We start from the raw sequence: 27604 nt of genomic DNA on the forward strand, positions 1-27604 counted from the left end.
TCCTTTCACTGCACACAGAGGAAAAGGAGGCAGTAAAAATGAATGCCTCTTTTTTATTTCAGAGGGACAGGTTGGCAAAAGCAGGTTATTGGGATTGGGCTGCACAGAAGAGAGGAATTTTCTTTTTTTTCTAGAATCACGATTCGTCTTCATTATTCAGTCACTCAAGCTTCCTTGGAAGCAGAGTGCCACTGAGTTATGGCAGTCATAGATGAATTCAGCTGAAAAATATACATAAAATAATGAAAGAAAGTAAAGCTGGTCTTCTTGTGCAGCCCTACCAAGAGACAGCCAGACAAAAGTATGAAAAAATTGACTGTCTGGCCAAGAATGAAATTGCTGGCAAGTCTGTTTCAACCCTGCTATTAGCTTTCTTGCAGCTGCTTCAACTACCCAAGCAGTACTGAGATAAGTGCATTGTCTGAAGTCCTTTTTCTTTCTAATTGGGTAGTATATTTATTTGCATATAGCCCATTTCTGATTAAAACCTCATCTGCAAGAACTTAGGAGCTAACAGTCAGCCACCTTAAACAAAACAAAACAAAAATGAAACAAAACCCAAGGGTTTTGATTCCAAGCAAGGCACTCAGAAGCACTCCTGCGTTTCAGGGTGAGCGTCGCACTTCCTCTGTGGGCAGAGGCCTCTCCAGCTGCACTGCACATGGGGCAGTCCTGCAGTGCCGAAGGGGCAGGACACAGGCAGCTGCACAGGAGGTGGCTGGGGGAGGCTGTGTGCTCTTGCAATCTCTTTCCCTTGTGCAACAGATGGATGGGCAGAAAAGAGTGGCAGGAGTGGATCTGCGTCCCTGTCCTGGCACTGCAGCCACCTCCGTGACACAAGGAACTCTGAGCACAAACTTTGTGTGTTTCTGGGGCGACAGGGGGGCTGGGGTAAAGGCTGGCTTGCATCTTGTCCCTGTCCCAGGAAGATCGAGGCTGAGTGCTGGTGGATCGGGTCAAGAGAGGTCATGCTCAGGGTCTGGCCCTCAGGAATATATTTCGGACCCGATCTAATGCTGAAGTGTGACATTATGCCAGCCTTCAGGCTCACTCAGCTCACAGGCATGTCATTAAGGCTTCCTCTCTTCGGAGGTGTAAAGCACTTCTGTTGCAAGGCAGTAAAAGGGGGTACTGTCTCAGGGTGGAGCAGAAAAGGTTGTGGAAGATTTGCCAAGAAAGTGCCTGTGCTCTTCTCGGTCCAAAACACGGCAGTGCTTAAAAAAATTGAAAAGTTTCAAAAGGCATCCAGCAATTGTTTTTCAGGAAACAGAAGAAGCACTTATGGGTTAGGTTTTCCAAGTTAACTGCATTAGTAGATACACTAAACATCCAGCTTGATCTGGATGAGTCACACAGCAGAAGAGGAACAATGACCTGTGTGTTCCTCCGGTATAAATTGTTCATTTTTTTGCTGTCAATAAAGACTTTTAAAAATATAATTGCATTTGGGCAGTCAATTGGGAGGGTGTGGCTATCAGAAGATCACCCCCTCCCCCAGGGAGTCAAGTATTTGGCAGGGTGTCAGAATTTCAGGATACCCTAAGGCAGGCCACAGCACCTTAAAATAACTTCAACACACCTCATACCATGCCTGGATGTTGAATCACCCCAGAGATGTCAATCACATACTGCCATTCACGGCAGAATCACCTCAGTTGCTCTGAACCTCACTTCTGAACTCGCAACTTCCCTTCACAGGAATCAGAGGAGGTGTGGGTATGTGTGAGTGTGCCTGTGTGTGCCTGTGTGTGTGTAATTCCTCAGTCTTCACAATAACAATTCCACCCTTTCAGCCTCCTTGTTGGGAAACAGCCCTTGTGGAACAGCAAGTTCCTCTTTCACAACAGCTGCTGAAAGGAGGCAGCATAGCTTGGCAATGGCAGTAGGAGACAGCAAACCTGAGCCTTCCCCTTAGAAGTTTATAGGGCTTTTGATACCAACAGGCCTGTCAGCGTGATTTAACCCCACCTAGTAATCCTCAGCTTGGCCCCTTCAACTCGTTCAGAAGTATCTGTTCATGAGATGAGCAGGTCTCAGCTCCCTGAGAGCTTGGCTTGAGACACTAGGTCTGGTTTTCAGAGGGTCTAAGGTTCCCCTGGTATTACATTGCACACTGCTGTGGTGGTTATTTATCTGCCCTGGAACACTATCCCACAGGCCAGGATTCTGCCGTGCTGGATCCATATGTGCTATAAATCCTTACTGACTTCAGCGCACTGCTCAGCTTCCCTCCAGAACAGCATCCCCAAGCAGCACCCAAAACCAAGGATACAAAAGAGATACTACTGGTTGAGGTATCTGCCATAGTTCCTCATATCTTTTTTTTCCCCAGCTGTAAGCTGGGGGTGAATACAGATGTGTAAAGTGCTGTGGGATGCATAGGTGGGTGCTAAACACTTTGTACGCACAGCACAGTATGCATTGCCTTGCTCTGCAGTTTAGGAACACATGATTTTCCATGCTTCACTTTGCTTTCACACCATCCCTGAACTTGTCACCTAACAAATCACATCAATTTCCACGGAATTAAGTCCCAAAAAATTGCTTTCACGTACAAACAAAACCCGGATTACCGTGTTGTTCTTTCTGGAATGTAAGCAAACCACTGCTTCATATTACAGCAAGATTCATTGTTTCAGAGATTAACTTCAAGATTTTGTTGCAGAGTAAGAAGCCCCGAGATTGGAGAAATTGCTTTAATTTGTCCAGACCACTAGGTGGAAGTGCTGCTCCATCTCAGCCTTGACGTCCTCAAGGCCTCTGGAAGCAGCAACCAGAGCTAGAGCAGCCCTTGACAAAACCTCGTTCTCAAGGAAGCAAAAGATGAGGAACCAGAAGCCTCAGTCCTCCTTTTTTCCAAAGCAGAGATTCGGTTCCAGAGCACCCGATTATCTCAGGAAAAATTTATCAAAATCAACATATCATGGAATCATAACAGCAAGGTTTATGACAGTGAGGCGTAAAACCTAGAGTGTGCCTTCAGAAGGAGAGACAGACAAAGTTACCAAGCATGCCATAATACAAGCCATTTATGAATTATTAGTAATTTATAATGAGTTTTTAGGGGAGACTGCAGAACCTGGGGAAATGAATGGGCTTCCTTGGCTTTTCTCTAAAATAGCAAATGTCTTTTCTATCCCATTTTCCCTCTCCCAACTCCTAGGTTCTAGCCTCTGCCTATAAGCCCGCTTAGCATGAGGTAACACTATACCTCCTTCTTCTGCTCTCCCCAAAACAAATTATCTCTTATAGCAGCTGGCCAGGGCAGCATGTGCCAGAAGGCAAGTTCCAGGGGTAAAGTCCTGCCCTATGTTTGTCTGCTCAAAGCCATTTGCCCTGCAGTGTCCCTCAAAGCTGACCTAGTAAAACCAGACAAACAACTCACTCCTCTCTGCTGCCTTCTCCCCCTCTTCCCTATCTGCCTTCTGTGCTCTCACTCTCTCACCTCAGCAATTTCATTTTGCTTACTCTGAAATCCTCCTGGACCACCAGGCACTTCATATGTCCCTCACAGGCCAAAAGCAAAGCAGGGTAATCCTGAAGGGAAACACAAGAAAGATGCCAATACAGGAGGGTTAAAGGCGGGCTGAGCCTAGCAAGCATCGTCTAGACTTTCAGTCTCATGATTCAGTGTGTCTGATGTAAAAGTATTTAAATAAGAGTTATGTAAATAACATGGCAGACAGATAGATTATTTAATATAATCAAAGTGAGATAAGGCCCAGGCCCCAATCCTTCCCTGAAGTAAGGTTGCTTTGTGCCATCCTCACAAGGCAAACAGCCCCGAGGCTGGAAGACCCAGCCAAGGGAGGATCACCCCAGTGCAAGGAGATCATCTCCTGGCCTGCCACCAGCAGAGCAGCTCCTGCACAGCTCCTCCATCCCTAGCGCCAAGCAAAGGGGCATTCGTGAGAAACCTCCATATCTAGCTGGTCTCCGCTGCCATATTAGCACCTTGGAGACACTGTTATTTGGGATCATTTGGAGCAGACTTCCTCTGAGCTACACTGGAGGCTTTTGCCTGCAACTGAGACAGCTGGAGACTGCAACCAGTGATAACAAAATGAGCAAACTTATTCCTCACCTCCTCACCTTCCAGCAGGGTTAGCCTCAAAAACGGAGTTGAAAATGGCCCATCAGGCAGAATAGAACTTCCCTTTCATTATCCAGTTAGCACCTTTAGCATATTCATCTGAGTTTTACCTACTTTTTAGTGTCCCAGGGCATGTCTGCACCACAGAAGTTGACTGTAGGATGGGCCCTGCTGAGCTAGCTTCATATCCCCTTACTGGGGGACTGATGGCAGTGTAAACACAGAAGCAGAGGGTTGCTACAGTCTGCAAAACCTGCTGGAGAAGCCATCCCTGCACACAAGCAACCAGGGACCACAGCATCACACACAAGAACGAGGCTCACTCAAGTTTGCTGACAAGGAGCAGGAGCTGCTGCAGTGCAAATGTGCCCTCGTGGTGTAATTGCCATCAGCTCCCCTAGGACACAAACTTGGTTTGTTTTAATCTCACAGTGAGGTGATGCCGCTTCCTTAACGTTGCCCCTCTGTTTCCCGTTAAATGTATAGGCCTGACTCGACCGTCCTGATGCTAAAATCAACACACAGGCAAGTCTAAATAAAGTTTAAGTAAGGACTGTGCTACTGGCACTTTCCACAGTACCACACCCTCTTACCTCTTCTTCCCATTCAGGTTGCTCCTAGCTCTTCTGACTACATCTTCTTTTTTTCCCCCTTTTTCTTAAGTTACTTGGTATCTGCTCCATCTAATCTTCTCATCCACTTTGAATGGGACCAACCAGTTGTGCTTCCAGACACAACCTGACCCACAGATAATCCTTGCATGATTATGTCAGTCAAAGACAATTTATTTGTTTGTTTTTTTCAAGACAGGAGAGTTAAACCTATCAGGGACAGGTGCACTGAGGCATGAATGTGCTTTGTGCAGGTACACTGTAGTCTCCCTCCCACAGGGAATGCAGGGAGTTGGAGCAGTGCAATGGAAGCCAGTGTTGATCTTTTTTGCATAAGCACATCTGGCATGCATGGCTTTTGCACACACACAAAACCAAGATGAGCACACGTGGGGCCTCTCCCTCTCTGCCACAGTCACTCAGAGGTGGGCAGCAGCTGAATGCATCTTCTTTCAGCCTGCAGACAACGGTGACCATCTAAAGGCAGCTCGCATGAGGAACAGATTTGCTCAGACTTCCTCCACTCCTACCATCTACCCAAATTAATGTTGGAGTAGATAAGGTTGGAGAGCACTTCCCTCCCCTTTTTTAAACCTTTCCTTAGTTTTAATGGTCTGACTCATCAGCAACACGAAGATGACAAAATGTCTATTCTCCCTCCCTCTTCCCCCCCCCAAATATTTTGGCATGATTTTGCTATCAAATTAGGGTACTCAATCCATGCCAGCTGGAAAAAAAAATATATGGGCTCCCAGCACACTCATTGTATATGATTAGGATTTGGGGAGGGTGCGGAGCATAACATCATCATAGGCAGAAAGTGAAAACAGCCAAAGGAAACGCCTACACTCTTCCTTTACAAAAGCTGCTTGTTGTGTCTGTCTGAACAATTGTTAAAAAACCTGGAGGGGAATTAGAAGGGAAAAGATAACCGACTTTATTAAGAGCAAAAGATTGATTGAGCAATTGATTGCACTTAATTGGAATGGTGTGAGCAAGGGAGATATTTCAGGGTTGGTTGTTCTTTTTTTTTCCTCGTCTTGTAGACAGTCCTGCCACAAAACTGTACAGGCAGGAGACTGAGTTACCAAGCTGAGAGCTTAGGTCTGCTCCTTCTCCCAGGGCAATGCTTGCCTGGAAGCAGCTGTCTGGAAGAGCTACCCCTTCCATAGCACTGCCAATTGTAATAGTTGAGGCCTCGGAAAGAAGGAGGAACTTAAGAGTCACAAGGTTAAACTACAGAGGTTGGTTTGTTCATGAGTTTCTTCCCAGGGTTTTTTTTTCTTTATTTCTCTTTTTTTTTTTTTTCTTTTTTTTCATTTTGCTTTTGTGGTATACTCACACTCATGGGATGCTTTCCTCTCAAAAAATAAGGTCTAGAAATTCTCTTTTTTTAACAGAATGGAAAGACCCTCTTCTCATCATTCAGGAGTGGAGTTCTTAGAAGAAAAAATGTTATTCAATTCATAACAATAAAAACTGGAAGAATTACATTAGTGAAACCTCACAAATCAAAAAGGACCAAAGGGACACAGAGAAAATTCTTATCGGGAATATTTTCATGAAGTAAGGACTTCATTTTCTGGAGCGATGCACATATCAATGAAGCTGCAGCACAAGAGAGAGCTAGCTCAGAGTTTCACAATCTTTTTCCCCAAAACAGAACTCAAGGGGAAAACAATAATGTGCATGAACAGTTAAAATAAAAGCAAACCCTGAGCTAGCCCCTTTGAATGAACTGATTCCTGTTAATGTATTGTTATTACCTTACTATATATCACCTTCATTTTCCTCTTAAGCAGCAGGAAGGACAGACATTCATACTGCACAGATAAGAGTGTGATTTACAGTAAAAACAAAGGTTCCAGCAGCTAGGTTTGTATTTGCTTTGTTTAAAATCAAATTACAAGGTATGTGGGCCCCAAATTATCTAAACAGTGCAGTCGGTACACAGACTCACAGGGTCACTGGAGTTGGAAGGGACCAGATCAACACCACCTTGTTTTGCCAGGATGATGTGATGGCCTCACATTAATAAATACAAAGATTTCTTGCAGTGAGGGCAGGGAGTAGAACTGGATGGTCAGGATGCCCTGTGTAAGGCTGTGCTCTGCCCTCCCAGGTGCTGGCAGCTGGTACCCTGTAGAGCACATCCACTAATCTCATTTGCCTACTCTAAGCAACAACAGAGGTATTACCCAAGTACTTGTGGATGAGCAATCTTAGTAAGAACGAAAAACAAGAGAGAGCAGAGGGGCACCATTGCAAGAGCAAATGGCCAGTGTTGCAGAGACGATAATGAATGGACAGATGGCCATAGAAATGGTAAGACTGAGCAAGTGTCTTGTGACCTTTCTGCTCGCAAAAAAATGAAGTCTTCTGTCCTTCTCCTTCACAAAAAAAAAAAAAACAACAAAAAAAAAAACCCACAACCTGAAAGCGAAAATATTAGAAGCAGCCCAGATTTCTCCACTACCCTTTCTCATTTTCTACTGTGAGCCAAGGACTACATGGGTACAGCAAGAAGACAAAGGAAACAAATAATGCCTTTTACAAGGGACAAACCAAAATGGGGATGAACCAGCATGAGCTTGTCTCTCTTGGTCAGATATACATCTCCTGTGCCAGCTGCCACCCCTGCCAGCCTCTCACAGGCCTCATTCAAGCCTCCCCACAGCCACTTCTTTTCTGTCCATCTGCCAGGAGTTACCAGTTTCCCAGGTCTGATGGCTGAGCTGCTCGTTCAAGCACTCCCTCATCCATTCCAGCGAGAACACAGCAGGTCAGCTAACATGGTTTCTCATTTAAGTCTTTCCTAACCAAGTTCATTGGGACTGAAATGGATTGGGAAACCGTAAGGTGAGTGATTCCACCAACAGACCTGATTTAGTCAGCGACCTCTGGCAGGGGGACAGCGATCAGTCATAGGTAAAAATCAACCCTGACAACCAAGGGATTTCATGTCTTTGGGCCTTTACAGTCGTTTGCTCGGTGCCCACCCTGCACAGGACTACTGGAGCACTCATGCACACAATTCTCTTTTTCTTGCAGACGGCCACATCACTCTGCAGCTACAATTACCTGTACCTAGTGCTCGTTAAGTGCTTTGAAGATTAAAAGCTCAGATACAAGTGTTAAATATTGTAATTATTCGTACTACGTAACATTGGTGCACTGAAAGCAGGGAGGGGTTGTTTTTTTGTGTTTGTATGTGGGAATACCATGACAGCTGCTCCTTTCTGTATGTGAATTGCTGCCAAGGACCTTGATAAGGGATTGTGCTTGAAGGAAAAGAACTGAGTCTGGGAGTTTTCTTGGAGTGCTGCATACCACAGTGAAATTAAACTGTGCTCTTACCAAGCTTCCACTGTCAGAGCTTATTTCTGTATGTGCTGATTACCCTGAGCTGCCTCTGGCTCCAGGAGGAGCAGAGGTGACTCTCTGCAGCACGGCAGGTCTTGGTCCTACATGCAGCGTGCAGAGGGAAGCACACTCACCTCATCGGAGCAGCCCCTGCAAGCATCAAATCCTGAAGTCCACGTTTCTGGTGTATTCAGTTCACACTCGGGATTTTAGGGAAGAGCTATCCCTGAAAGAGTCCAGGGCAGATAGGAGTTTAGTCTCTTCTTTCTGTTAAGGAGACACCTTCTGACCTTCCAGCACAGCAAAAAAAGGCTTGAGCCTGACCATGGTTTTCCCACACGCTACACTCCTCTCCTGCACTCTCTTCCTGGCTCTGACTCACCCAAATGCCCAGGAGGAGCAGCCAAGCTAAAAGCCCCTGGCTTCACTCCGTTCTTCTTTATTGTCAGTAGCAGGTGGGAGGATGAGCTTGTGAGACCAGCACGTAGTTCATTACTGCCTTGCTACTGTTCCAAATTATGCCAGGAGCCGGGCTGACACCTACCTGGCTCTCTGTAGCCAAATACAAATAAGACTGGTTTGAATTTGGGTCATGTCTGAGGTCAAAGCCATGAGTGACCTCTTCAGTCTGTGACATGGTGTTAAGTGTATTTCTGTGCACTCCTGGTCTCTGTGACACAGCACATATGGCCAAAGGCTGTAGCACTTAATCAGGCAGTGCTTCTCTAGGTGCACTGGAAGTTCATTTGAGCTAAGATCGAAAAGAAATCCTATGAACTGCTGTTTACATGCCTCATACCTTTCCTTCCCAGTTCTGCAACAGCCCTGACCAGCTCTGAGCCTCCCTGCATGAGGAGGCAAGTAGATCCCATGGCCCAAGACGAAATGGTGCTGTGACCCAACTCCTTCAGACTTCAGGCAGCTTTTGGGAAGAGATGAGAACTTGGAAAGGCTGGGGAACAACTTTGCCTCCCCCTTCTGCACTCTCACACATACACAGTTCTGAAGATATAAAGCCACAAAAAGGGTGGCTGTTCCCAATGGAAGAGAAAATATCAAAGTAAAGTAAGCACCTGAAAACTTACCCTCTCAAAGAGGATAAATGTAAGCAATTGCTTATGGGATGGGCAGGCATGAAGCCAATAGGATCCCATTCAAGAGTAGTTCAAGAGCCTGCAGCTTCCCCCGACTCCCATAGGGCTTGAAGGTGCTCTGGGAAACCAGTCATGTTTCAGTCCCATGAAAAGCCCATGCTTTAATCTGAAACCTACTGACAGCAACAGCACTGGATTTGGGATTAGAGATTTGGGAGTGGACCTTCAGTGTTTTGCACAGAAAGTATATTTGTATGTCTTTTAAAAGGCTGAGGAGGACAAAAAAAAAAGTGTTAAAATATATATTCACTTTAGAATACTTTTAAGCTCATAGAGCAGCTTGGGAGAAGGCAGGAAGGTAGCAGAGGATGAAGGACTAGCAGAAAAGAAGCCTGGGTGTGTCACAGGGGAAGGGAAAGGTTGTAGGAGGAAGCGTGGGAGGCAATGCAGACAAGCTTACTAAATTGCAAGGCAAAACGTGGATTTTGTCCCCAAGCAAAACACCTCGGTAGTGCTGTCAGGTCAAGCTAATAAAGGGAGCTCTTCAGAGACTCCGACGTCTGTCTGTATTTCCTTTCTCACTATGAGGAAAAATAATTAATAAGCACCTTCTGTCTGGCAATCAGCAACCATTTACATCAGCCTATGTGAAGATGGCAGCCTTCCTGATCACAAGGCACACCTTCTCTTCAGCAGTGCAGCTCCTGCTCTGTCAGCCCTGCAACACCGCACCTGACTCATGAGAAGCCCCTTTCAGAAGGGGCTGAAGGTGGGCAGCACCCTCTGGACAGGCTATAAAGAGAAACTCACTTTAAAGGTTTCTAAAGTCTCAGGAGGTTTTCTGCAGCCATGAAAGCCGAGCTCCAGTATTGGCAGTCTTTACAACAGTGGATTTGCAGTAAAGTGTAAATGTTACTGGCAGTGCAAAATTCACAGTGAATTCAGTAACTAATAGCACAACTTCCTTTGTTTACTATGCAGAGGACACAAGAAAATTAAGCTAATCTGGTGCTTGTCCAAGCCACTGCTTAAAACATTTTTGACAAAAGCTGACCTCTTTGCTCCTGAATAAATATTAGCAATTTGTTTGCGCGTTGTGCAGCCAATTTGGTAGACAGGCAAGAAAAAAACGAGCAAAGAACTTATTCGGTCATTTTTTTCCCGCACCAATTGTCAAATAAATTATTCACAAATACAAGCTTCCATCATTCATCCAGCACTAGACTAAACACTTTCTACTAAACTTAGTTTTCAGCATCATGTTTCAGTTTATAGTTACGTTTTTCCCTAGGCAAAGTGAGCCAGTCATTAGACAACTCTCATAGGTTTCCACTAAACATGCTTGATTAAGTCTTTTAAGAAGGAGTAGGTGGAGGAAATTGTGCTTTAAAGTCAATGGGAACATTTCCATTCGCTTCAATGGGAAATGCGCTGGAAGAGATAACATTATTTTGAAGAGTTAATGAGCATATTTAAGTCTGTACAAAAAAAACCTATGCCACAGTAGCACACTGCACTTTGTGAGGGACAGTTTTCAGAGTAAGAAACCAATCTCAGCACTGGAACTGCCTAAACCAGCAGTTTTCCCTAACACCACCCCATGGTCCTTCCTGGCACATAATGCACACATATGAAATCCAGCAGCATCATCCAAGTTCTAGTTTTGCTCACTCTTCAGTGGCTGAACTTCTGTGACTGCATCCAGCATGGTGGTGCTGAGCTGGTACAAGTGCTCATCTTTAATTTCTCCAAGCCAGAGCCACAACTGATGCAATTTGGTTTAATGGCTTGAGGATCTGGCCTCATTTGAAAGGCAAAGAATATAAAAAAATAAAATCAAATAATTTTAAGCATTAATTTCAAACACTAATTCGAATATGAATTTCTGGTCTGATTTACTGCAATGCCACACAGCTGTGCAAGGTCAGGATGACACACAAGCAAGAGACCTCTGAGACAAAGTAACTTCATGAAGCTACTGCATTTGGAATTTCTACGGGTAAGCAAATTGAAAAACAGGCACACATCAAGAGCACACCTTCGCTGCAGGTCAGTAAGGAAACTCCATGTCATCATTTTCTTCAAAGGCATTTAGATGGATGCTGCTATTCCCCTAAATTTAGGAGAAAGAGGGACATGATGTACTATTCAGTCTATGCAAATCCATGATGAACACTACTGAGTGCAACACCTCGGTTCACTTCTGCAGAATGCAATCATTTTAAAAGAATGGTTATCATGAGCCCTTTTCTTCCAAAGGAAGTGGTATATTTTGTCCCTATTCAAATCAGTTCCACATTGAAGAGTATCCCCCAAGAAAATTATGCTTATTCATTATTGGCACATCAGCGCAAGATCCCTGGCACAGTCAGTGTACAAATGTAGAACACAAGGTAGTCCCTACCCTGCTGAGATTAAAATCTCTAAAGTCATAGGTCAAAACAAAACAAAACAAAACAAAAAAAAACCAAAACCAAAATAGACAAACAGGCTCAGCAAATGTTGAAAGCTAGAGGTGTGGTGGAGGGCTCACATTCCTTCCCTTATTGTGTAGATGCAAGACATGCCCAGCCTCTGGATGGAAACAGATTCATGGGAGAGACACAAAACTATTCCCATGGCCCAGGTTGGCCATCCCTATCACTGCAACCTTCTTTTGCAGAGCTCACTCCTATCCAGAACTGTTGTTTCAGTTGTAGAAGTGCCCATGGTGAATATTAGCACAACATAACTAGATGTAAGACTCATAACATTCTCTCCTTCACTCAGCACACTTGACAGGTTCAGCTCAGAGCTTTATAAAGGGCCAGTGTTTGGAAGTCTTGCTGTCTGCACTTTTTTTCCTAGAACCTGCGCTTTAGACCTTCAAACTCAAGGCCTGAGGAGAAAGGCAATAGTACAAAAAGCTATGTGACTCCTGCCAAAACGTGTCACTTCAAGTCACTCCGTCCAAAAACCACGAGGATCTGGCCAGAGTTGAGACCTGTAAAATACAGAGATATGTGGTGCAGAGCTGATAAGAACCTTCCCTTCAAATTTGTCCCAAAGCCCAAGACATTATCTATTGAATCAGACCCTGCGGGTACTTAGACGCCACTCTGCCTACTTTTTGGATCCCACTGGGATTTAGGCTGCAAACAGGTGCCAAGATGCTCTGACTCAGGCGGTTGCAGGCATGCCCAGCAGCAGAGCTACCCGTGCTCGGGGAGCACACGGGTAAGAGATGGATGCACCGACCAAGGTTGGATGTCTTCAAGGTTAGATGGTTGCTCAGCACGGGCCAAAGGGACATTGCCATGATTTTGGGCTACGTGGCCTGAACTCCACTTATTCCCTGCTGCAAGTGACAAAGCTCCCCTCTGAAGCTGGCCCTCATAAAAAGTCATCCAAGTTTCCTCCACACTGTTCTCTCCACTTAATTTAAGTGCGCCTAATCAGGAAATCTACTTAATTGGAATATCTCTGTTAAAAATCAGGGGTGCTTACTAACAATGACTGCATCTTGATCGGGATGGTAATATCACTTAATTGGGATGCCTTCAGGTGTCTTAGTGGTTTGGGTTTTTTATGTCTCAAGCTCAAGCTAGTTTTGTCTGTCTGCTCCTCATAAAACAGCTTTCAGTTCCTCCTTAGTAATGATACAGGCAAACGATGATGTAAGTTACTTTAACATTTTTTGCTTCTGGCTGTTAGTTGGTGTGGGAGGGGCAAATTACCTGTTTCTGTGGGTGTTCTTGCCACAGGGACGGTTACGGTAGTTGCAGTCTCCATCCCATGCAAACACTTCTGCCTCCGACAGCCTCCCTGTCACACGGCACCTCTCCAAAAGGCTCTAGTGAATAGAGAAACGCTGTTTTTGCTACCTGGCAAGCTCATCTAAACTGCAGGAAAGATACCAACCAGAGTGTGCTATACCGAGTATTCCCTTTGTACCTGACTGTATCGATGTCTGCAGTGTATACAACTCCTGAGAGCAAAAGTGTGTGCTAAAGGAAAGCTGTGAATCTTCAAACCAACAAACCACACTTATGCCCCACAGTTATAAATGTGCAATTATTTTTAAATGCAAGCCTTGGCTAAGAATCTCTGCCTCTACTTTAGGGGTTATCAAGTTAAATAGAAAACTTTTTTTAAATGAACTATAGAGGGTCCTTTTCTTCATACTACACTATCTTAAAATACCTGTACTTGTATTTGTCAAGTGCGGTACCTCTGAAGTGGTCATCTGCCACTGACTTTAGTCTGGCAATCTATTCTGCTTTGCAGAATGGGGGAAATGACCTTGCCTGGTTTGGCTGATGCCATCCTCATAGGCAAACATAGGCAAACATAAGCATAGTCATGTTGCCATCACAGTTGGCTAGCCAGTCTCACTGGGGCAGGAACTGGGGTGTGAACTGAGCAGGTGAGGTGCTGACATGCCAGAGCCATGCATCCAACACACAGAGGTCTAACGAAGGGGGCTAATGCCACCTGAATAAAAATGAAAGTCTGAAAGCTTTGCTTTTATTTGGTCAAAGGGACAATTTTTGGGGAGACATTGAAATACTGCCAAAAGTCGTTTCTTTTTCAGTACAACTTTTCTGTTCAAATCATGTCTACCAGTCTGTTTACAGATTGGCAGAAATGGCACTGCATGTGGACTGACAGAGACAGAGAGGGAAATAATCAGAAATTGCAGTTGTAACGCAGTCAGGAACTGCATGATGACTTCTTTACCTTTAAATGATACAGTGCCTCATTTTGAGGGCAGAGACCTACTAGAAAATGGGGCTTGCCTGGGGTCACAGCCCATGGAACTCCCTCAGCTGCAAGTTTCAAGTGTTTGTTACACAAGGTGCATTTAAAACACCACTTCTTTTGTACATTCCCTGTGGTCTGTGGAAAATAATAGCTGCATCTTAAGAGCTCTACTTTTTAAACTATTCTTTCACCTCTTTTTATTGTACTTTGCTTTTTGCAGAGTGAGACATTGTTTTCTGTATGTAAACAAGCACGGGTTACTTCCAGCAGTGCGCAAATAACTGCAAAGAGAGCATCTGTGGCTTCATAAAAGTGCATATGCAGATATCTAAGTTTTATTGCTTATGTACCGTAGGTCCTAAGGAGCCTTAGAGGAGACTACTTCTTTGGTGTGATTGTACTTAATAACCATAAATGCCTTGTAAAACCATTTAAATGCTTTGAAAGCCGTGAGCGCATGTAGCTCTGTGTGTGTGTGTGTGTGTGTGTGTGTGTGTGTGTGTGTATGTGTGTAAATGTACACATCTCTGTGGCCACTCTGTGAAGGCATCTGCCTCTGGGTTTACCAGACAGTTTTACGAAGCTGTTCCTTGGAGGTTGAACACATCAGAAATTGGACAGCAAGGGGGAGGTTAACAAACAGAAGTACTTTTCCTGGAAACCAACGCTTTTTCACTCGCAAGTTTTATTGGCAAGCCTGGCAACCAATAAAGACATTCCTTGGCAGAGGGAGGAATATAATGGCCTGGACGCAGCTGGCATCGCTCTAGCGCTCACCTCCGGCAGCGAGTTGCGCCCCGCGCGGCCGCGGCTCCGGAGGGTCCGCGTGGGGTGCGGAACCCGCGTGTGCCGGGGCTGGAGAGGGAGCGCGGCCGAGCGGCGGGGCCGGCAGGGCTCGGGCAGGTGCCCGGCGGGCAGGGGCGGCGGTGGCGCGGGCGGCCCGGGAGGGGGAGCCCTTGGCCCGCGCAGGGCCCGCCCGCCGCGCAGGTGCGGCCGGGCCGGTGCGGAGCCGAGCGGAGCATCCGCGCTCCGTACCCGGGGGAAGCGGCTTTGGTCTTTCCCCTGCTCGTCCGCTGTCCCCCGGGCAGATGTGGGCGGCTTGAGGGCCGGCCTCCCCCGCCGCAGCCCTTCGCGGAGGGCGGGAGGCTTTGGACCGGTCGTGGCTCTCAGCAAGGCTCAGCGCACTCACCACCACCCCCCACTTCTTCTGCCTCCCGAGAAAGCTCCCAGCCCTCAAAAACGACTATGGGAAAGGCAGGCAATTATGTATCCAGGGGCTGATCTCTATCTGCTACCTAATGACTTGCCAAGTACTTATCACTTCCCAGACTAGGAACTGTCGCTTCATTCTAATGTAAATAAACCCTTTATACAAATAAGTCTCTCTCTCGTCTGCTAGAGCAAGAGGTGGAGATGGAGCAGGACGGAGCTGCTGAGGTTCATACTCCCAGCTTCGTAACTCCCTGTGTGTTTTCATTTATATGAATCCAGAGAATCCAATGGATTGAGCCCCCCTCCGCCCTCGCTGCCCCTCCCAGAGAAAGGAAGGAAATAAGGGAGGAAAAGGAACACAAAAGGGACAGGGAACCTTGGAAAGTAAAAGAAAAAAATTAAAAGTTCCATGTCTGGCTAGCCTCTTGTCAGTATGGGAGTGAATTTTAACACACTCATCCGCTCAGATGATTGTGTTTTACCATGGGATGCGAAAGCTAGAGAACCTACCAAATAATTAAAGGTTTCTTACGCACTTGCGGGTTTCTCTCTCTCTCTCTAACTCTGTGTGTGTATGTGTGTGAGTGATAGTACTTTACAGAATGTACTTTACTGCAGAAACAACACAAGTAGTTTCCCCAGCCTGTTTTTTGTCCTTATTCTTAGTGCCGCCACATCTCTGTGACACAACCTGTGTCACAGAGACGAATTATAAGTACGACCGCAATAATTATCGTGGGAAGATGAAATGCTCCGACCTCTTGATGGTCTCGGTTGTTCTTTGTAAACTAAGTGCAAAATTCGCTTTCAGATACCCAACGTGAAATTAAGGTATTTCTCTCGCGAATGCCACGAAGCCGATGTCTGCTGCCTCATTTACTGCAAAGGATAATTTATTTCTCAGCCAAGAACGAGAGGCTAAAGATGCCACAGGGAATGAAGTGCTCATTTTCGTATTAAGTTGTGTTATTTATGTCTCAAGATAAAAGACGCCCTGGATTGGAAAACTACCTCGGTACATTTATGGAATTGTTTACCCACGTTAATAAAATAACAATCACGCCTGTTTGCTTAACTGAGTACCACGCAAAACAGACCTTGCATTTAGAGCTCGGCTTAATTGCACAGGCTTGAGATGGCAGAGGTGCTGGTGCAAGGACGAGAGGGCGGGAGGAAGAGATTGCTGTCACCCATGTCCAGCGGCTGCAAACAGAGAGGAGACTTTCGGCACAATAGATTTTTCTACCGGTGAAGCACAGATTTGATGCGATCACTTCCCTCCTTGCCCCTCTAAAGGATGTCAGCGGTTTTCTCCTGTGGTGTCGCCCGCTGTTTAAAGAACATGGAAAGCTGCATCCTGAGATGCAGAGACGGGCTGGGTGGCTGGTTTCAGAGTTACAGGGACACTGCTATGATGTTGAAGCCAAAAGAAAGGGAGAGAAGCGAAGCTCTGACTACGACTAAACATAAACAGCCCCGGGCTGGAAAGCAGTTCACCTCCAGGTCTTTGAGAGGAGCGAGGAGGACAACGCACAGCGAATTGTTTGGGTCCACCTGGGCTTTGCCCAGGTCAAATGGTAGTCCCGCCGCCTGCCGCTCCGATGTCATCTTTCTTTCTGACATCTTCCTAAATAAGGTTGCAAATGACCACACACGCGAACCCTCGGAGGGTTTCAAGACAAACGCGGCTCCCCTGGCCTGGGTCTGCCCGTCGGGGCTCCCTCCCCGCCGCCGGCGTCCCCCGCCTGGCTTCGGGGAGGAGGCGGCAGCGGCCGTGTCCGCCGCCCAGGGGCCTGCGGGAGAGGGGCCCAGGGAGGCCGAGGTGCTGCCGTCCTGCCCCGCTCCTGCGGCAGAGCCAGGCGGGCACCTCCAAGGCGGATGTCCCGCAGGAGGCCAGGCTGGCTGAGGCGGCAGAGTTAGGGCGCCGGGGAGAGGCAGCCCTGCCGTACGACCGGGTGGGTGAAGACCCAGAGCCAAGGACTCTTTCTGGGTGGTATCCAAAGACAGCAGGGGGAAAACTGATCTTCCTGCCTCCCTAAACCCGTTGCTTCCCCCCAACACGCACACACACACACAAGCCCCAAATTCCACTATGAACCTTCACAATGGTGACTTTTGTGCCTCGAGCAGAGAAACCAAAGTCCTGCTGGGTTGAGATCTGTAACTTAACACACGTTAGTTGCGTCAGTTCGCAATTATAGCATCAGAGTGGCTATTGCAAAATATATTAGATGCAAAAGACTTCGGATTAATGCTCCCCCCTCCCCTCCTTCCCTGTACTGAAACTTCTCGGTGTTACTCCAACCTTTGCCTGTGAAACAGCTTCGCCACCGTTAACATTGTCCAGATAAAATGAAAAAGCCACTGAAGGCTCCGGGTCTCGGAGCGGCACGTTAGGGACGCTCAAGGGAGCGAGCGGGAAGCCCACGGAAATTGTTTTTAACGGCAGGTAATACCGTGGGAAAACCGGATGACCTGGACTGCATGGAAACGTGCTAAAATGCCCTTTTTCTTTCTCTTTTTCCTTTTTTTTTTTTTAATTTTTCCCTCTCAGCAAAACAAGAAAGAGGTTTTGAAAATATAAAGTGTTGGAATTGACATCTAGTCCAGTGCTTGCACATTTATTAATTCTGCCGTGGTGGGAGGAAAGGGAAAAAGTGTAATTAGGCAGGAGCAGGTGAAAGATTCCAGACGATGAAATACAACAGGCTAAACGGGATAATGTATTCACCATTAAAGAACTGACATTTACTACCAAAAGGAGACCCGTTACGTTTGAATATGAAAAGGAGCAGATATTAAGCTACATAAATTTCCTTCTTCACATGACTTGAATCTCATTTTAAATACCTTTCTTTTTTTTTTTTTTAATAACCAACAGATCGGTGTTTCAGAGGAAAAACCATACCTGCTAAAATACCACCAAGCAAACGATGCGCCTTTAGCACGCTCTAAAGGCATGATCCCCAAAGCAATCGATCACAGTAAAAAGTGTGGAAAGGGGGTTTCAAATCAATGAAGCCAAAAGGGTTTTTTAACGTGTTTTGAGTGTCATGAGATCAGGATGGGTAATCCATCTCACAAACGCACCACACACACGTATTCCCCGTACAAATTCCACCCCTTAAAATAGATTTCAGCGTGATCCTTTTAGCTGATCTATTATTAACGTTAATGAAGTTTCAGAGGTATGGGCTACAAAGCGAATGAAGAGTACTGGGTAATATTTCCAACATCTGAAGTATTGGTAAAATAGATTACTGTGAAACAATATATACTGATTTCACCCGTGTTTAAAGTACGAAAAGAAAATCTCCCTTGTTCAATTTTAAGAGACAATTTAAATAAAAACTTGAAAAATAAATAATCAAGCCCTCACTCTCTGTTCCCTTTGAGTTCCCGTTAAAGTCTTATTCTGATTAGAGCCCAAATGTTGTTTCAGATAGTTAGACAAAGGCAAAGCAAAGCAAATCTTCACAGAAGAAACGGCTAAGCACTTAAGGGAACATTAATTTTGTTCTTTTTCTTACCCCCCCCCCCCATTTTTTTCTTCTTTTGACACACCTGACATACCACGGAATCCACTCTCGAGTAGACTAGGAACAAAATTGTGCCCTCTCCGTCTCAAATGAGTAAAGAGATTAAGTAAGGATCTGCTTTCCGTATCACACCCCACACCACGTAAGGATTACCTGAAGGGGTGAGCTACAGACCCCGTTCAGAGAAACGCGCCCGTGTTTATAAAACGTAGAGACAGCGGGCGCTTCATTTGCAGGCAGAGGGAGGAAAGACCATGGTGGCTGATTAATAAAAAGGAGCTTTGGAGGACTCGTCAAACCCTTGTCAACCGGAGGAATGCAATCTCTTCAGAAGCATTTGGTCAGGCAGGCAGCTGGCTGCAGGCAGGGTGGTGCTGCTGGAGCAGGGCATCCCACCACACACACACACACACACACACACAAGCACTTTCCTTCTCGTCCCCGCGGGCGTGGGGGGTGAAGGGACGCTGGGGTGAGCTTCTGGCCGCGGCGGACAGGGAGCGAGCCGGCACACCGGCATGGAGCCGACTGCCGACACGAGCGGCAGCCTGGAGGGAATGGGAGGACAGAGCCCGACCTGAACGTGTGGAGAAAATAGACCGAGGAGCTTGCACACATGAAAAAAAGAAAAAAATTAGAAAGAATTTTTTAAAAATAATAAGAGAAGTAATATTCGTGTGGAAAACACGCGTGGCAGACCTTGGGGTACGCGCGTGGGTGGAAGGAACTCCGGGAAAAGCATATACACATATACACACATACACGTATATATATACATATATATTGGTGAGTGCATGCACACGGTGCGTGTGCCCGGGGTGCGTGAGAGGGCGACCGCGCTCGTAAGGACACGGGTGTGTGGGCGAGCGAGCGAGGTGTAGGGCAGTGGGGCCCGGGCGGAGTCATCGCGCAAAATGCGCGGGCGCTGGAGGATCCCCGCGGGTGCGCAGCGGCCCCGAGCGAACGCGGGGCTCCGCGGCGCTCAAGGCGTCCGCGTGTGCCGGAGAGTGTGTGTGGCCGGTCCCCGAGCGCTACAACTCCCGGAGCTGCTGCGGTTTTTTTTTTTTTTTTTTTTTTCCCTTCTCCTTTTTTTTTTTTTTCAATTTTTTTTCCTCGGTCTCTCTCCCTTTTTTTTTTTTTTTCCCTCCTCATTCAGAGCCCGGGGTGTCTCCCGGCTCCCATTGGCCGGCCCAGCTCGGCGGGGCGGAGCTGAGCCGCCTGCAAAAGGAGGAAAAGAAAAAAAAAGGGAGGAAAAAAAAAAAAGGGAGACCGAGAGAGGAGAGGGAGGGAAAAAAAAAGGAGAAAACTGTAAGTGCGTAAAAAAGTTCTCGCCGTGGTGACGGATGCTCAAAAGTTCAGGAGTTTTTCCGATGCTTCCCAAAGCAGCCTGCGACTGAAAAAGAGACTGAAAAAAAGCGAGAGGGAGAGAGAGAGGGAAACTTTGCACTGGGAGATCGGGAAGGTGGATTTTTTTCTTCTTCTGCTCGCTTAAAAAAGCCAACAAAACACATCCCTCTACTTTTGTCCCTCCTTTGCAGACAACTTGTTGCAGATCCCCGTGGAACAAGGAACTGGGAGCGTGGGAGCCTCTTTGCAAAGGTTTTATTTTCTTAATACTCTTTCTGCGTTTGGAAGTTGCTTTCTCCGCTGCGATTACTTTTTTTTTTCCTCCGCCGTTTTCTTTTTTGAAATATTTCCCCCCTTTTTTGTCCCCCTCCTTTTTCCCCCCCTTTTTTGATTTTTTTCCCCCTCCGCGTGGAGCGCGGGAGCTCGCCGGTGGGCTTTCCTGGGCGAAGAAGAGGAGGCTTTCGGCGCTGCCGTCGTTATTCTTCCTCCTTTTTTCCGCGCTCCGCCGGGGGGGTGGGGGGGTGGGGGTTGCCCGGCCGCCCGGTCCAGCTCGGTCCGCGGAGCGGCGGAGGGGTGGAGGGGGAAGGGACGCGCTGTTTGGTCCGGCGGGGAGGGTGGGGGAAAGCTGACGGGAGGACATGCAGGCTCGCTACTCCGTGTCCAGTCCCAACTCCCTAGGAGTGGTGCCGTACCTCGGCGGAGAGCAGAGCTACTACCGCGCCGCTGCGGCGGCGGCCGGCGGGGGCTACACGGCCATGCCGGCCCCGATGAGCATGTACTCCCACCCGGCCCACGAGCAGTACCCGGCCGGCATGGCCCGAGCCTACGGGCCCTACACGCCACCGCCGCAGCCCAAGGATATGGTGAAGCCGCCCTACAGCTACATCGCCCTCATCACCATGGCCATCCAGAACGCTCCCGATAAGAAGATCACCTTGAACGGGATCTACCAGTTCATCATGGAGCGGTTCCCTTTCTACCGGGACAACAAGCAGGGCTGGCAGAACAGCATCCGCCACAACCTTTCCCTCAACGAGTGCTTCGTCAAGGTGCCCCGCGACGACAAGAAGCCCGGCAAGGGCAGCTACTGGACCCTCGACCCCGACTCCTACAACATGTTCGAGAACGGCAGCTTCCTCCGCCGCCGCCGCCGCTTCAAGAAGAAGGACGCCGTGAAGGACAAGGAGGAGAAGGACCGCCTGCACCTCAAGGACCATGCCCCGCCGCGCCCGCCGCCGCCCGCCGCCGCCGCCGAGCCCGAGGGCGGCCCCGCCGGGGGCAGCGCCGCGCCGCCGCCGCCGCCCGTCCGCATCCAGGACATCAAGACGGAGAACGGCACGGCCTCGCCGCCGCAGGCCGTGTCTCCCCCCGGCGCCGCGCCGCCGCTCGGCGCCGTGCCCAAGATCGAGAGCCCCGACAGCAGCAGCAGCCTCTCCAGCGGCGGCAGCCCCCGCAGCACCCTCCCCTCCAGCCGCTCCCTCAGCCTGGAGGCCCCCGAGCCCCCGCCGCCCCCGCCGCCGCCTCCGCCGCCGCCCCACCACCACGGTCCGGGTTTCAGCGTGGACAACATCATGACCTCGCTGCGGGGCTCGCCGCAGGCCGCCGCCGAGCTGGGCGCCGGCCTCCTGGCCCCCGCCGCCGCGGCCCCGCGCACCGGCATCCCGCCCGCCCTGTCCCTCGGCGGATACTCGCCGGGACATAGCTCCGTCTACGGCTCGCCCTGCGGCCAGGCGGCCGCCGGCGCCGCCGCCGGCACCTACCACTGCAACATGCAGGCCATGAGCCTGTACGCGGCGGCGGGCGGCGCCGACCGGCCCGGCCACCTGCCCGCCGCGGCCGCCAGCCCCGCCGAGGACCCGCTGCCCGAGTACGCGATGCCCTCGGGCGGCGGCGGCGGCGGCGGCGGGGCGGGGGGCGGCGGTGGCGGGGCGCTGGGGCACGGCGGGCTGGGCGGCGCGGCGGGCGGCCACCAGGAGGGGCACCACCCGCACCCGCACCAGGGCCGCCTGGCCTCCTGGTACCTCAACCAGGCGGCGGCGGCGGCGGCGGCAGCGGCGGCGGCGGCGGGGGAGCTGGGCCCGCTGGCGGGCGCGGCGGGCTACGCGGGGCCGCAGCAGGGCTTCGCCGCCGCCCCGAGAGAGGTGTTCGAGGCGCCGCGGCTGGGGCTCAGCGCCTCGCCGGGCGGCGGCGGCGGAGGAGGCAGCGGGGCAGGGGGCGGCGGCGGCGGCGGCGGGGCGGGGGGCGGCGGGAGCTGTCAGATGGCTTTCCCCGGCAGCCAGCCGCTCTACCGCACCTCCGGGGCCTTCGTCTACGACTGCGGCAAGTTCTGAGCGCGCCCCGTCGCGGGGACACCGCGGGAACTCCGCTCCGCACCGCGCCACCGGCCCCCGCAGAGCCCGCGGAGGGAAGCAAGCGCATCGCGAAAAGCTTTTGTACAGAGACAGCCCCAAAGCATGTCTTGGTTTGTTAAAGGACAGTGTTACTCCAATAACACGTAAGTTTTTTTGGTTTTTTTCCTAATTGCTTTGAGAAATACTTTTTTTTTCCCGTCCCCCACCCGGCGCTCTTCCCCGTCCCTTAAGGTATTGTCATGCCCCGTGTTTAAAAGGGAGCGAAAAGTCCAGCGTAGAGTACCAGCTTCTTTCCCCCTCCCCTTCCTCTTCTACAAGGACTTGTTTTAAAATGTAAATTGCGACATAGTAATTTATTTTTAATTTGTAGTTGGATGTTGCGGACCAAACGCCAGAAAGTGTTTCCCCCTTTCCTGAAAAGTGACGTTAAAATTGACTGAAACGCTGATTTTTTTTCACTATATATAAAAAGGGAAACTGTATTAATCTTATTCTATCAATATTTTTCTTTTTTTTGTTGAAAATATTCTGAAGGTATTTCATTGTTTGTTTATTAATAAATTACCATTCAGTTGGAATGATACACGTCTGTATATTTTAATGCTTTCATTTAGAGAGAGAGAAAGAAAGAGAGGGAAAAGGGATTTCATAACTAACTTTGTCGCTGGAACAGCTTGTTCCCCTCCGCACAAATTCCAAAGACCATTTAGGAACTGCCAGGTCGAAAAATCCCTTTTCAGTCTCTTCTGCAATACGTTCCACTTAGTCAGCTCGCCTTATCCGCTAGGAAAAAAATACTTTCCCATGGCAGCTCTGAGTTGGCAAATAAACAAACACGTTTTCTTAGCAATTAATGGCAAGATCTGGAAACATTTGACCATACACAGGAGTATGGAGACATTAGGTTGTTTTAAATAATATGCCTATGTAAGGATATATTAAGTGATAACTCCGAGGTAGAAGTGCATGCGCTAGATTCCAGACCATGTGTAACTGTATATGTCGAGGTATCGATCGCTCTGTGTGTGTTTCAAATGTATTTATATCTAGGATTTACATATGTACCTTTATTTAAAGAAGGATTACGTATTTATTTATACTTTCATATACGCAATGCATATTTTTCTAAACTCCAGTGTATAGCAGATGCCAAATAATCTGTAGTACGTGTATTCTTAAATATAATGCCAGCATATAAATCACCGCTTCATAAAATTGATAGCAAAGCGTGCAATCACATCAGTGAAGCCGCTCTTTAACACTCGAAGTACTATTTTATTTCGGGGGGGAGGTGGGGGGGACGAGCAGTTGGGTTAAAGGGTACTTGTACGGTCTACCCTTACACTTTCACAGCTCTGCATTACTCCCGTCCTTCAGGGACTTTATTAGTCTGTGTCACAATTGCTCGGACTGAAATTATTTTTAAAATATTTTGTGTGGGTGAATTTTTCTTATACAGTTGCTCGGGTGCTGTTTTAGTTTGGTTTTTCGTTGTTTTTTTTTTTTTTTTCCCCTCTCCTTACCTCCCTCAGTTTTCCTCAAATCGGAAAAATAATATATTACCAGGGTAGCAAATGAGTGCTGCACAGACTGGCATCTTGTCATATCAAGAATCCTACCTTCTGGACAGTTTACTATTAAGAACCTACGGTCAATGGGGATCACCTTCCCCTTTTGTAAGTAACCACCAAAACGCAATAAATCCATTAACTTAAAAGAATCAGCCTTGTCAGTCAGACTTGGAAATAAGTTTATTTGATTGCAGATATTTAAGGCCTAAAATTTGCTTTCAAGATAATACAGTTTCCTATCAGAATCTCTTATCTAAAGGGAACACTTAGCAGTAATTGCTGTTGCATTGTTAAGGCTTACGCTGTAAATAAATACAAAGGTATTTACAGTTCAACCTTATTACCTCGCTTTTGAGCTGCGCTTCCCTTCCAAAACAATAGTCCGATGTTTAGAAAACACCTTCAGCAGATGGAATGAACGGGAGGGAGTGTGTCATCTTTGAACGCGTTGGCTTAGAATGATTTTATTTAAGTATGGCACAGTCTTTGCCTTTTCGTGCTAGCACCTCTACAAAGATTACCGGCCTTATTTACATTTATTTGTTTGTTAAGTTGGGTAAGAGAACCTCAAACGTTTCATTGCTCGCTTGTGGTAAAGCTGATGAGGAGGACGAGCAAAGCTGAGCGCCTTTGCTCCGGGGACATATTTTAATTGCCTCGCCTCGTTCTTCACCAGTAAAGGGAGATAAAATGTTAGCTGTTTTCGGTCGGGCTCACCTTCTGCTCGTCCCTCTCCCAGTACCAACTGGGGGGCAGCTAAACTGGCGGCTCCTGCCCACCGCCGCCGCCTCGGGAGCGGGACTGGCGGGCCAGAGGCACGGCGGGGCTTTCGCTGCCTTACGCCCCCTCTCCCCCTCGCTGGAGAGGGGACCCTCAGCGGGGCAGCTCCCTCTGCCCCGGCAGATAGGTTTGCCAGCGGGGTGGCTGCATAATAAGGCCATTCCTGCCCCACGTCATGTATTTAAAAATTTTTTTTAAAAGGCAGAGGGTAGAGGCAATCGAGTCTGCTATTTGCCTGGTATTTTTGTTGCGATCAGGCGCCGGCTTTCCTGTAGTTTGGGTTTTCTCAGCGGTCCGCAGCAGTAGGGTGTTTGTGGCGAAAATAAGCAGGGGGGAAAGCAATTGTCAGCCCGGCTTGTTTAATAACCCGTTGCATTGTCAGTGGTGCTGCTCGGTCGGGGAAGCTGGGGGGGCCGTGCGTAGCTTGAACGAGCGCCGTGTGTAATTACCTCTAATGCTCGGGGCGGTCCGCGGCCCTGTGCGCAACTTGCGCTCCCCGTGGCGCTGGCTGCGAAAGGGGCGGGTGGTGCGGGCTCGGCGAGCCGGGAGGGCGGCTCGCAGTCAGGGAGGGGGCAAAGGGAAACTTCCCCCTCGGTCGCAGGTAGGTCGTGTCGGGATCTTCTGCCCCGGGAGGAGATCCCCTCCCTGAAGTGACGTGCGTGCTGGCGGTGGAGGTCATCTCCTGCTTCTCAGTGCGACGGGCTGGCTCACCTCACACGCGTGCTTCGTCTTTTTAAAAGAGTTTATAAAACACTGTTTTATATGTATCATAATAATAATCATAATTACAATAATAATCTTTTTTTTCTCCCCCTCTGCACAGAAATTGATCACAACGAAAATAAGATTAGCAGTACTGCTGTGCCCGCGGTAGGCAGTGCAAAGTGCGGGCTTGGCTGCGGGAGGCCAAGTGCGGGGCGCTCAGTCCGGAACCGCAGGTCCCTGCGCGACATTGCACGGACGGGGGTCGGCAGCTCCGGGCTCTGCCGGGCCGGAGCCTTCGGCGAGAGGCATTGCGGCTGCTGCTGGGACCGGGAAAGGCGAGCGGGCTGGCTAGAAACCTTGCCGGGCTGGGGCAGCGGAACTGCGGGGCACGGAGTGGAACGTCTGCCTGCGAGCCACTGTGAACAGCGTGGGGCACGACCCCTTGTTTTGCTTGTGCTTCCCTCCTCTTGCGCACAGGAGGCAAACCCGAGCGTCCCTTCTGACCTGTAATTGTCTCCCAGCAGAACTGGGCCTGCCCTGAACGCCAAAAAGAGATGCGGTCCGACCTTGCGCAGCGGTGGGCACGGGACATGCGCCCGGGCAGCAGCTGAGAGGCGTCTCCGTAAGGCCTCGACATCTGTGGTGGCAGCCCCTACAGCAAACGGGGACATTTGGCCCCAGCCATGCCTGCGGAGAGGTCATTTAGGCGTCAGGTTAGCACGGCGCTTTGTGGGGTTTTTTAGCTCAAATTGATTTTTTTCCCCCCCAAACTGTTGCTTTGCTTTGCATCTACGAGAAAACTAAACAAAAAAAAACTTTGGGTTTTTTTTTGTTGTTTTCGTTAGGTTTTTTTTTTTTTTAATGTAAATTTGAGGAACCATTCAATTTATGTGGTGGTTCTAGTGGTTTCTCACTTGTACTTGCTCATCTCTCACTTAAACTGTGGAAAATGTAGAGAGGAGGAATATTCTCCTTACTAAGTTTCCTCCTTAGAATTTCTTCTTAAAGTAATTACAGTTCCTATTATGTTCTGCAAAGGTCATAATCAAAAATAGCAGACAAGTGCATGCAAATAGTCGAGAGGACATGGATTAAAACCCCTTCTCTACCTCCACAGTCCAGGTCAGATGGAGAACATGGTGGGGCTGTGCTGTGGATGGGGACATTTGAGGGAGTTTTATGATATCTTGGGCCTTTCTGATAGCCAAGAAATTTGGGAAAGGTGTTTCGAAGTTAGCGGCAAGTTTCATAGTCGGGTTCAACTTCGTAGCACTGTTGGTAACTCTGGGGCTGCAGCGCTTTGACCAGCTGCGTGTAGGCTGCTCTGACCTCCCCAAAAATACGCCGATGGAGCAGGACGAGCTTAGAGTTTCGCCCTGTCCTCTGGAGACTTGGCTTAGGCGTTTAGGGCGGGTCTCGCACGGCGCACGTGAAAGCCGGTGCGGGTTTTGGGGTTCTGGGGGTTCCGCGAGTTCTGCGGGTTTTGCGGGAGGCGGTGCCGCTGCCTGGAAAGGAGCGGTGGCGCAAGGTCGGGGGCTGCGCGGTGCCCGCGCCCACGTAAAGATGAGCGAGAGGAAGAGCGCGCAGTCTTTATTACGTCGTTTGATTGCGTAGGCACAAGCGTGCAGCGCCGAGGCGCGCACATGGCTCCACTGCACAGCGCAGGAGAGCTGCGGTGCGGCCCCTGGAAGCTCTCCCCCGTCCACTTCCCGAAATAAACCATTTCAACAGCGACGGCTAATTGAACATTAGCTTTCAATTAATTTCACTCGTAATTTAAACTCCTCCGCGTACTCAGTCCATTTTCCCCCATCTCCCTGCGCTGGGATCGTGCGTGTTGGCTAAATTCATCTACGCTTTGAGATGCGCTCATCTTTTGATCTTTTGATTCGTGGGGGTTTTTGGGGTTTTTTTTTGTTGGGTTTGGTTTGGTTTGGTTTGGTTTGGTTTGGTTTTTTAGGGGGTGGGGAGAGTTGGGGTGGTTTTTCTTTAGTTTGGTGGGGTTTTTTTGGTTAGGAAGGAGATGAGAAGCACAGTGGTGGGCACTGTCAGGGCGTCCGAGTCTGAGCTGTCGCTGCGCGGGGGCACAGGTAGCGCGCAGGGCGAGCTCAGGCTTACGCGATAGGCTGCGCTAGAGGCTGGCGTGCCCGAAGTGTGGTGTAAGGGAACTGCTCGGAGCTCCCCGAGGACACGCG

At 48.8% G+C, this 27604-nt stretch overlaps 1 protein-coding gene across 1 annotated transcript; it reads left to right on the forward strand.

The window, feature by feature from the left end:
* The first annotated feature begins 20611 nt into the window (after positions 1–20611).
* Positions 20612–26118, forward strand: FOXC1 (forkhead box C1). Its single transcript, XM_033051185.2, has 2 exons — positions 20612–24029; positions 25528–26118. The coding sequence occupies exon 1, from the start codon at positions 20641–20643 to the stop codon at positions 22330–22332; it is 1692 nt and encodes a 563-aa protein (XP_032907076.1). The 5' UTR covers positions 20612–20640; the 3' UTR covers positions 22333–24029; positions 25528–26118.
* The last annotated feature ends 1486 nt before the right edge of the window (positions 26119–27604 follow it).

The sequence above is a fragment of the Catharus ustulatus genome, chromosome 1 (genome assembly GCF_009819885.2).
Source record: "Catharus ustulatus isolate bCatUst1 chromosome 1, bCatUst1.pri.v2, whole genome shotgun sequence".
Lineage (NCBI taxonomy): Eukaryota > Metazoa > Chordata > Aves > Passeriformes > Turdidae > Catharus > Catharus ustulatus.